The sequence below is a fragment of the Aegilops tauschii genome, chromosome 3 (genome assembly GCF_002575655.3).
Source record: "Aegilops tauschii subsp. strangulata cultivar AL8/78 chromosome 3, Aet v6.0, whole genome shotgun sequence".
In the NCBI taxonomy this organism is placed as follows: Eukaryota; Viridiplantae; Streptophyta; class Magnoliopsida; order Poales; family Poaceae; genus Aegilops; species Aegilops tauschii.
Window position 1 is genome coordinate 409,478,710 of NC_053037.3, and position 11,334 is coordinate 409,490,043.

The 11,334-nt window shown below is 44.6% G+C and overlaps 1 protein-coding gene across 1 annotated transcript; it reads right to left on the bottom strand.

The window, feature by feature from the left end:
* Positions 1–8,186: 8,186 nt before the first annotated feature.
* Positions 8,187–11,017, bottom strand: LOC109743709 (uncharacterized). Its single transcript, XM_020302794.3, has 6 exons — positions 10,711–11,017; positions 9,925–10,052; positions 9,416–9,519; positions 8,823–8,910; positions 8,639–8,700; positions 8,187–8,538 (listed from the first exon to the last, which is right to left on the bottom strand). The coding sequence occupies exons 1-6, from the start codon at positions 10,821–10,823 to the stop codon at positions 8,386–8,388; spliced, it is 648 nt and encodes a 215-aa protein (XP_020158383.1). The 5' UTR covers positions 10,824–11,017; the 3' UTR covers positions 8,187–8,385.
* Positions 11,018–11,334: the final 317 nt, after the last annotated feature.

Here is an 11,334-nt window from a genome sequence, read left to right on the forward strand (position 1 = left end):
AATAGGGTTGCTAGAAGGGCAGAATCCAAACAGCACCGCTCACTTGTTGGTACCCCAGTTGAAATCAACACGAGGACCAAGAAAGAATGGTGATGGTGAGAAGTATTACCATACCAAGAATTCTTAAGAGGTGGTGAAATTCTCACAACATAGATGACATAAGAGATGTTAATGTTCCAAGGTAAAGAAGAACTATTGCTGGATAGCAAGGAACTCAAGGTATAACACCAAACACGAACAAGTTTGTGTTGAACGGAAGGCAATCGAGTGGTCGATGATAACACAAATCATCGAGGGCAAGGATGGTATTTCTCATCATGAATTCAATTGACATCCTTGAGGAGCTCGGAATGTTGATGATGATCATGACACATTTGTCGAGAGGTTTCATGAAGATATAATCGCTCATCGACGACATCAAATCAAAGGAATGATGAAGCAAGAGGTTATTGGAACCATGGTTATGACACAAACTCGAAACCAAGCTTGTTGTTCGAGGTGGAATGATAAGACAAGGAAATCAACGCAAGCTTAGCTCAGCGTCAAAAATTGTGTTCCGGGAAGAAGGACCGGGTAGCACAGTTAAGAATTAGCACAATAATGATATAGCCGATCAGGCTAGGAATGACATGATCGGGTACAAACTCGTAAGTAAAGAATATTAGTAAGAGTTGTTGAACCATAATGCGGACTCGGTTCAGTTATCGGTGCCTTCGAGTGTTTAAAAACTCGGAGCTCATGAAAAATTGGAATCAGTGAGGATGTAGTACTTGATGAAGAACTCATAAGAGGTTATGCAGTTCTGTGATAATCTCGAGATACCAGGGGGTAGTACTCGACGACAGATCAGAATAGAGGTTGGACTGGGTATTGTTCTGCAGAAGACAAGTGCTTAAACTTGCACGAGAAATGGTATTTAAAAGAGAACATGGTTGGAACCACGATTGCAAAATGCCAGATCCCAGATATAAGATAAACTTATACCAAGGAAATATTTATTTGAAGAGAAGCTTTAATGATACGATCTAAATCATTTCCATGGGCATGAACACAAAGTTCAAGGTCGACTCCCACTTCTCCAATGCATAACCTTTCATCCACTCCTCAGTTTCGAAGAAGTTGTAGTGTTGAAATTTTATCTGGCAAAATACCAGAAGAGTATGACTTGTGAAAACTTTCGAGTTCACACATATTAAGGAAGGCATAGGTTCAACCCGTCAGGGTATCATGGAAACATATACCACAAGCTTCAAGAGTAAATAACACAAGCTCGAAAGCAGAGCATGGTTGGTCAATCAGAGGATAGGATTTACCAATGGAGAAAGAACTTCCAAAGTGATTGGATATGAAGGACGCTATCGGATAAAATCCCACAAAGGATCCGATGGTCCTCAAGGGATCTGATGTGAGCATCGGTACTCAATCAGAGGAAGATACAATGCAAGGAGATCAAATTATAGAAACAACCGACTAATTCAATCAAATGCAAAGGAATTATGTTTTCCAAATCAAGAGATCAGAAGCAATGTTCTGATTAGGGATGGATAAGTTGAATAGCCTTAGGGGTACAATCGACGGCAATTGGATTGGTTGAGAACCAGCTCATGTTTAAAATGACGTCTGAGCCGGAAAGATAATTTAAAAGGATCAACTGATGATTGCATGCATTCGCACTCATGTTGAATCAAAAGGATCAAAATGACGGCGCCTAAGGATACTAACGAATATTGCCAGACATATGGAAAGCATCCATCATGCAAGCAGACAAGTATTGCAGAGCAATAAGCTACTAAGGATTTTTGGAGGATCGAATAGTATTTCGAAGACCATTGTGAAACACATGAACAACTGGGGGATGAGCGGATACTCGATAAGTGCGAGAATTATCCATAGGGGTATTCAGGTGACAAAGAACAGCAAGGCAGTAAGCTCGAATACAAGTGCTCGATCATAGACGAGTCAGCGGAAGCAACAATATCCGAGTACAGACATTAGTTAAACAAGTATGCCTTAAGAAGGCTAGCACAAACTAGGATACAGATCGAAAGAGGCGCAGGCCTCCTGCCTGGGATCCTCCTAACTACTCCTGGTCGTCGTCAGCGGGTTGCACGTAGTAGTAGGCACCTCCGGTGTAGTAGGAGTCGTCGTCGACGGTGGCGTCTGGCTCCTGGGCTCCGGCATCTGGTTGCGACAACCAGGTAGAAGGGGAAAGGGGGAAAAGAGGGAGAAAAGCAACCGTGAGTACTCATCCAAAGTACTCGCAAGCAAGGAGCTACACTACATATGCATGGGTATATGTGTAAAGGGCCATATCGGTGGACTGAACTGCGGAATGCCAGAATAAGGGGGGGATAGCTAGTCCTGTCGAAGACTACGCTTCTGGCCACCTCCATCTTGCAGCATGTAGAAGAGAGTAGATGGTAAGTTCACCAAGTAGCATTGCATAGCATAATCCTACCCGGCGATCCCCTCCTCGTCGCCCTGTTAGAGAGCGATCACCGGGTTGTATCTGGCACTTGGAAGGGTGTGTTTTATTAAGTATCCAGTTCTAGTTGACATAAGGTCAAGGTACAACTCCGGGTCGTCCTTTTACCGAGGGACACGGCTATTCGAATAGATAAACTTCCCTGCAGGGGTGCATCACATAACCCAACACGCTCGATCCCATTTGGCCGGACACACTTTCCTGGGTCATGCCCGGCCTCGTAAGATCAACACGTCGCAGCCCCACCTAGGCACAACAGACAGGTCAGCACGCCGGTCTAAATCCTATGCGCGCAGGGGTCTGGGCCCATCGCCCATTGCACACCTGCACGTTGCGTACGCGACCGGAAGCAGACCTAGCCTAGTGGCGTTCCAGTCCAATCCGGCGCGCGCCGCTCGGTCGCTGACGTCACGAAGGCTTCGGCTGATACCACGACGTCGAGTGCCCATAACTGTTCCCGCGTAGTTGGTTAGTGCGTATAGACCAAATGGCCAGACTCAGATCAAATACCAAGAACTCGTTAAGCTTGTTATTTTGAAGTAACCGCGGACGACGTCCAGGGCCAGGCCCACCTCTCACCTAGGTGGTCTCAACCTGCCCTGTCGCTCCGCCACAAAGATCCACTTGCGGGTACTCCTACGAGCCGACCCGACTTTAGTCACCACAGGTGTCATGTATAGAGTATATAAGTATATACCCGTGATCACCGCCCAAGTGATCACGGCCCGATAGTACAGCACAGCAGACGGACAAGAATGTAGGGCCACTGATGGAAAACTAGCATCCTATACTAAGCATGTAGGATTGCAGGTAAAGGTAACAACAGTGGTAGCAAGGACAGGCTATGCATCCGGATAGGATTAACGGAAAGCAGTAACATGCTACACTACTCTAATGCAAGCAGTATAGAGAAGAATAGGTGATATCTGGTGATCAGGGGGGGCTTGCCTGGTTGCTCTGGCAAGAAGAAGGGGTCGTCGTCGATGTAGCCGATCACAGGGGTATCGGCAACGGTCTCGGAGCCTACCGGAAAGAAGTAACGGAGGGGGAACACAATAAATAACAGAGCAATCAAATGTAACACAAAGCAAGACGCGGCAATACATTGTGCTAGGGGTGACGTAACGCAGGGGTATGTGATACCAGCGAAGGGGGGAACATCCGGGAAAGTATCCCCGGTGTTTCGCATTTTCGGGCACATGAACCGGAGGGGGAAAGTTGCGTGTTCGCTATGCTAGGGATGTGTGGCGGACGAACGGACTGCGTATTTGGATTCGTCTCGTCGTTCTGAGCAACTTCCATGTAGAAAGTATTTTCATCTGAGCTACGGTTCATTTTATATGATTTTTTAAAGTTTTAAATCATTTTAGAATTTATTTAATTCAACATTATCCAGAATAGTGCACGCTGACGTCATCATGACGTCAGCAGTCAACAGAGGTGTTGACTGGTCAAACTGACATGTGGGTCCAGTGGGACCCACCTGTCATTCTCTATTTGATTAATTAGGAATTAGCTAAACTAATTACTGTTTAATTAAACTAACTAGTTAATTAGATTAATTAAACAGGATTAATTAACTTAATTAATCAATTAATAATTAATTTTATTAATTCATTTTTATTTTTATTTATTAATTTTTTATCTTTTTTAATAGCCGTTCTGGGGCGTGGGCCCCCCATGTCATTGGCACAGGGGCCATAGCGTGTGCGGGCGCTGGGTGCGGGCATGGTGCCCGTGCCCGAGGCCGAACGGGGCTGGCCAGGGACGGCGACGGGGCGGCGGTGCCGGAGCTAGTGGCAGAGGCGGGCGACGGCGGGCGAGCCACGACAAGCAGTGGCGAGGCGCGGGCGTGGCTGGACGCAAAGGCACACGGAGGCGGGCGTGGTTGGCGTGGCGGGGCGCGGTCAAGGCGCGAGGTGCGGGCGGAGGCCGGGGACGTCGCGGCGGAGCGCGAGCGGGCGCGGGGAGGGGACGCGGTGCGCGGGCGGCGTGCGCGTGCGGAACGGCGTGTGCGCGTGCGCGCACAGGACGATGCCGCGGCCGTGAGCGCGTGCGCGAGACGGAAGGAGGAGAGGAGGAGGCGGAGGCTCACAGGGGCCGTAGGGAAAGGGCAATGGAGCGCGGGGAGGAAGCCTGGGACGTCGCGACGCAGGGGAGGACGACGGCGAGGTCCGGGTGGGGGTGGCGCTCCGGCGTCGGCGATGTGGTCCAGCGGCGTCAGAGGCGGGACGGCGTGGTTGAGGTAGCGCTCCGGGCGGCGGTGGACGGCGAAGGGCATCGGGGGCGGAGCCGGGTTCGATCCCCCCTTCCCGATCCAGATCGGGATCGAGAGGTGGGGGGCAGACGAGGGAGAGTGGGGGGATCGTGGGGGTGGTTGGGCTAGGGTTACGGGTGAGGGGGTTATGGAGGGGCGGCTGGGCCGGTTAGGGCCAGATGGGCTGGCTGGGTCGTCTGGCCCTGTGTGGGGGGGGGGGGGCTTTTCTCTTTTCTCTTGTTTTACTTTATTTCTTTGTTTAGTTTTTTCCTTTTTTATTTTTCTTTTCTGTTTTAATTTCATTTCCCAATTTGTTTTAGTTTTATAAAGCATTCAAATAGCACCTAAAATAATATCATTAATTATACCACTGCCACAATAACTTTGGCACCTAGTTAACATAGTTTAGTATTTTATAACATATAACAGGAGTATAATTAATTGTTTTTGCTGTTGTTTTAATCACTTTAGGTTATTTAATTGTTTTATAAAGATGTTGTTTCTCCACCAATATTATCCATGATTTATTCGTCACATTAAGAACATTTTAATTTTGACTTTTGAAAACTTTAATTGATTGACTTGACTTTGAATTTGAAATTTGATTCGGTTTTGAACTAACGCAAGATTTGCAACAGTAATCGAAGTGACGTGGCATTATTAATGTGGGATTACTGTAGCCTAATTATCCGGGCGTCACACAGCCCCACCTTCTCTTCTAATTGAAATCCATTGTGCATGCCCATCCTCCTTCTGTTTATCGCTTTGTGGGCGAGCCTCGTGCTTCTTCTTCGCAAGGCGATCCTCCCTTGACCACTCTCGATCAGTAAGCGGTACTCCCAAAAGGAAAGGGGGAACAGTTCTCTCCTCGGGCTCCTCCACGCCAATACGAATTCAACCAACGGCCCCCTCTATCCTTGAGAACGTTCTATTTATGAAATCGGGCACACAACCCCCTCTATCCTCTCGATCTAAATGGGCCGGCCCAAACGCACGATAGGAAGCTCACCTCTCCTAGTTTTGGGAAGCTTCTAGAAGCTTCCTAGACATTTATTTTTATTTTTTCTAGACCGGTTTTTGTTTGGTTTCTCTTTCTTTTTTTGTTTATTTTCTTTAATATTTTTTACTTTTACTTCAATTTCGTTTTTTTCAAAATGCATGAACTTTTTTAAGTTTGATGAGTTTTTTTTCAAAATCAAAGAACTTATTTTTCAAATTGATGAATTTTATCAGATTGATGAACTTTTTCAAATTTTATGAACATTTTTTCAAATTCAATGAACTTTTTTCAAAATTGATGAATTTTCATAAAAAATGTGAATTTTTAAAAAATTCAATGATTTTTGAAGTTTTTTTAAATCGATGAATATTTTAAATTCACATTTTTTCCGTAGCTTTCCAAAAGTCAATAGTTGTCTGGTCAACTAGTCAACGGTGACCGATCAAACGTGATCGAGCGACCAGGGAAACCAGTCGAGTGTTTGCCTTCTTCTTGGGCTAGCCCATCAGTGGGGAGCATGAGCGGCAGAGAAATGTTTGGGCGTTTAAGGCACCGAACAGGGGCTGCCATAAGCCCTGTGCAGGAGGTCTCATGAGCTGTTCTAAAAAAAAGGAGGTCTCATAAGCGGTTTTGTCTAGCTTTATGGGAGACAGAAGTTTGTCTTGCTTCAGCATCACTACTAATGGGCATGTCTAAGTAGTAACTCCTTGCAAGTTAGTTCATTTTTCTTCTTATTTTTTTATTTGTCCCTTTTTTTTGTCATACTTTTGAAAAATCCTGAATACATATACTTCCTCCATTTTTATATACAAGGCCACAAACTCAAATTACAGGTACCAAGATAAAGTTTAATACATGTTTTGTAACCCAATTTTTCTTTTCGTTTACTGGGATCGTTAATACACCGCATGAATGCAAGAAAACTGAGTGGAGGAAATAGCTAAGTGTCATTATGACTGCATGCGTGCAAATATTAAACAAGTTGCTAGTACGAGGAAACATCATTAATTTTCCCTCACTATTGGTGGCCTTATATAGATGCAAAATGTATATTCCATAGTGACCATGTATAAGTAAATGGAGGGAGTATGACAGAACATATATTTACATTTAAATTTGAAAACCATGAATTTGAAAACATCAACGTTGTGTAAATTATTTTTTCGTATAATTTTATAAAAAAATTGATACCATTTAGAAAAATGTTTGTGATATTTAAAAAAGACTCACATGTTTCAAAAACATCTACGTGTCATTTAAAAACAAAGATTATACAATTTAAAAAGATGTTTATGTAATTCAAAAATAATGTTTCTTACCATTCAAAAAATATGTTTTACATTTCAAAATATGTTCATAACAGTAAAAAAATTGTATAGTTTAATTTTTTCATATCATTCAAAAAATGGAACAATGTGTATTTAAAAAAGTTCAAAAACATGTATTTGAATTTTTCTAAATGTGTATAAAATAATGCTTCAAATGTATACGGAAAATGCACAATGTGTATAAAAATATATACATCAAGACATATATTTAAAAAAGTTATCATGCATTTACATATGAAACTTTTATAAATAATGTTTTGATGTATACTAAAAGTGTACAATGTATATGGAAAAAGTAGGGATGTGTTGAAAAAAAAGGAAAAAAAGGAAGAAAACCAGTTAAGAAGTATAGAAGCCGAAACCCAAAAATAAAACTGTTGAAAATTGAGAAAAAAAACCATTGAAAACAAACACAGAAAATCAAATATTATTTAAAAAGGAAATAAAAAATGAAATAAAAACAAAAAACTAAAAAACCATAAGGAAACAGATGAAAACCAACACATAAAAGACATAGAAAAGAAATAGCTCCTAAAACCCGCTCCCGCAGGAACCTGCAAGTGCCCGAATTGGGTCGCCCACAGCTCGGTCCTGCGGGCCTTCTATTTTCTTCCACATTTCCTATTGGACCACCATTTCCCCTCGGTTTACTCTGTTGTCGCACTCCAAACTCAACACATTCGTCAAACGATGATGACGGCCTCATATCGATTGGATGCACAAGCTAAGGGCTCCTTCGATACAAAGAAATTATGTAGGATTTTTGGAGGATTGAAATTCTATGAAATTTTTCCTACGTTGGTCGTTTGATTCGTAAAATTAGATTCCATAGGAATTTTTCCTATAAAATCTTTTGTACTACATTTTATAGGAAAACTAACATCCACTCCAATCTCTTTTTGCAATTCCTTTATTTTTCCTATGGCATCAAACACTCGTTAATCATATAAGATTTAAGTGGCTATATGCCGCTCCAATCCTATACCTTTTCTATTCCTGTATTTTCAGAATCCTACGAATCGAAAAAGCCCTAAGCATACCAGATGTGGATCAGTTTTGTTTAGGCGCCGCAATGCCCGCCCTTTGTCATCAGAATTTTTTGGAATTTACAGTTCATTTCTGCGCTAGCTGCTTTCTCATTTCTGTCCAAACCAAGGACCTTATATATGTACACCTGCACCGTCAGTAACATCGAGGATCGATCGATCATCGGCTGCCTCGTCGAGACCACGCTCGCACACGCACGCAAGGTGCGCGCATCGGCACATATACACATGGCCATGGATGATACACTACACACGCATGATGCTAGCTGCTAGACGAACTCGTCCTCCATTTCCTGTATGGACTTGCCGGCCGAGGCGATCTGGCGGTTGGAGGTCATCTTCTCGGCGACCATGAGGCCCTTGTAGCTCCGTATCTCGGCCTGCCGCTCCTTCACCACCCTCTCCATCTCCTCCCTGCGCTTCTGTGCACGCCACAAGAGAAAAAGGTTAGCCGGTTGTCACCATGCATGACAGGCTTTGATTTGGAAAGGTCAAGTTAGCTAGCATGCATGCGTTGCGTGCCTTGTCTTTCAGCTGCATCTTCCTCTCGGCCTTCTCCGCTGCATTTGATGCATCTTTCTCGGCTACACACACACAAATTAGCAAATTAGCGAATGAAATCCCAGTTGCACGTGCATGCATGCATATGGTGTACTACACGTGCACACGAAATGGAGATCACTAGCTTGTGTATGTGTATATGTACCTTTGAGATCTGGTCGGCGCTCGACCCTGGTCTTATTCAACCTGTTGAGGATCTCATTGACACGCTTCTCCACTGTCAAAACATGCACCTGTTGACGGACAGTAGATTGTATATGAACATTTGTTTGTCGCAAAGACATGAATCAACTTATGATTAGCCAAGGGCCAACGCAAGAAAAATGAAGCATGCTAGAGTCAGTTAGCATTGGCGACGGTTGGGACCGTCGGCAGCTAAGCAGCTACATGTATGCGCAAGACAAGACAGACTTTCTTTCAAGCTAGACTGGTCATGAGTTGGCAGCTTTCATTATAATGGTTATTTTCTCATCGAATGTTCCCAATTATTGCACAAGATAATCTAATTAAACTTTAAAAGGTTTCTTATCCAACTATTGTTCGTGCTACTCGAAACAATGCTTCTATAACTTGATACCACTGCATACATGCCTTTAACAAGTGAGCCTACTTGAAACGCTACAATCGATCAAGCATATTTTGTCTATATAATTTTTTTTCTTAAATTTGTTAAATAACTGCCAAATGGAGGCGTTAGTAGTACTGCTAGCAAACGAGTAGAACTGGTTAATTGATTACCAGGCGATGGTTGTGGAAGCCAACTTGGCCGACATCCATGGATGTCGCCTTCTTGAGATTAGACCATGGCGTGTAGACCACCTCGACATTGTTCATCTTGTTTCCTGCACGATAAACACATGCATGCATGAATGATGTAGCGAGCATCCATTATCGACCCAACTTGTCACCTTCTGACGATCACAATCACTCGCGCATACAGTATAGGCCAGTTATCGACCCAAGGCAGATAATGCAAAGGGGCCCATGCATCGCATGCATAGAGAGGCCGGCAATAATACACCAGAAAAAGTTGCTGTAATGGGCACAGAAAGAGATAGCAATGTGCATGCTGCAGCTTTGCACTAGACACGGCCGGTCACAGTCACACCACGAGCTAATTTCTTCGGTCCGTGCTCAGATGCCCAACATACAGTAGAGCACATAAATGTTTTGTGGGGTGACATTGGTAGTAAGAAAATCTTTTTAACTAGGTGCATTTCAGTAACACAATCATCAGTAGTATATACCTTGAATGGAATGCGCTTTTACGAGCTGCGCGCAATCCTCCAGGAGTCCTTCGCTGATGGTGTCTATGGAGTCGCCTTTCTTGAGCCTCAGGTAGACGTGCGCCGACGACACCTTGTCCACATGGAACCTGCAGTGCAGATCGATGGTGGTGCGCCAAATGATTAATTATTTCGTACAATCATCGTTGCTTTGCTTAATAAACGAGCTACTAGGTTGTACTACAGCACGATATCCACTCAACTCGACAGTTGCCTATTTTTCAGCAATATATATAAACCAGTAAAACAAGTATAGTCTGCAGCAAGCAGCATGAGCCGAGGGCGAGGTCCTCTAGACGATATATACAGGGTGTTTTGGCCCTAGGTAGCACGGGCGCGATGCAGATGGCAGACCGGGAGCTCGTTGTGTACTTAAGTCCGCTAGCTCTGGTCGTATCTAGGCTGTTTGGTAGTTGGAGTGTCCCCGGCAGCCCCGTCATGGCCTCGTCACGCGTCAATCCTTGCGCTCCCTCTCTTCCCCGAGTTCTCTCTGGCCGGCCGGCCGGCCGTTCTCTCTCTATCTGTCTACGGGATTTCACTGGCTCACCGCGCATGAGTTTAAACGTACTACTAAACTATTATACTCCACGTGCATATTTATATACGGAGGAACTCCCATGAGTATATCCATCGATCGAGACCCCAAACCTAACGAGAGTTTATGTTCTTCTAGAGTAGAAGAGATAGGGAAGGGTGGGAGGGAGGGAGAAGCGAAGCTAGAGACTAGAGTTGGGCAAATGCTCGTACCAGACGTCCTCGGGGAGGCCGTACTTGATGAGCTCCTCGTTCTCGTTCTTGTCGGCGCCCATGTAGATGGTGTAATCGCCGGCGTCCGGCCGCGCCTTGAAGTAGAACACCATTTGCCAGTACTGATCTCCTTTCTCTCTCTTTCTTGGCACTTCAGCTCACCAACTGTATATCCAGGCGACCGAGTGCAGTTTTACCGCAAATTAAGAAGAGGCAGAATAGGGGCCGAGAAAGAAGAGGCAGAAGAGACGCAGGCGGGGGCGAAGGGAGGGAGGGAGGGAGACGGCAGAGCGACGAACCAGGCAATGAAGCGGCATGGGCGGGTATAAAAAGGCGACGGCCGGGGGGCTAAAATCTTGAAGGTCTTCTCTACTCCAAGGCGGTTGGGTTGGGTCGCCACGTGGAGACACGATGGATTCGATTAAACAAATGCGACCGGGGAGCGGGGCCTTATCCTCGCACCTTTTGCTCCTCCCACTCTGCCCCTCTTTAGTTAACATAATACGTAATTGGTTAATCTCTTTTTCCTTAACCAATGACGAGTCAGGCTCAGGGGGGGACTTGGCAAAGTGGTAATCTATCAAATCCCTTGCTGATTTCTTTCGTTTTCTTGGCGATGAATCT

What these genes read in the sequence shown, in the direction of transcription:
- LOC109743709 (XM_020302794.3), bottom strand. Translation starts at nt 10,823, where the DNA reads ATGGTGTTCTACTTCAAGGCGCGGCCGGACGCCGGCGATTACACCATC. An exon ending in GGCCTCCCCGAGGACGTCTG is followed by an intron (nt 10,053 to 10,710) that starts GTACGAGCATTT and finishes TCTGCACTGCAG; the next exon opens with GTTCCATGTGGACAAGGTGT. An exon ending in AGATGCAGCTGAAAGACAAG is followed by an intron (nt 8,539 to 8,638) that starts GCACGCAACGCA and finishes TGGCGTGCACAG; the next exon opens with AAGCGCAGGGAGGAGATGGA.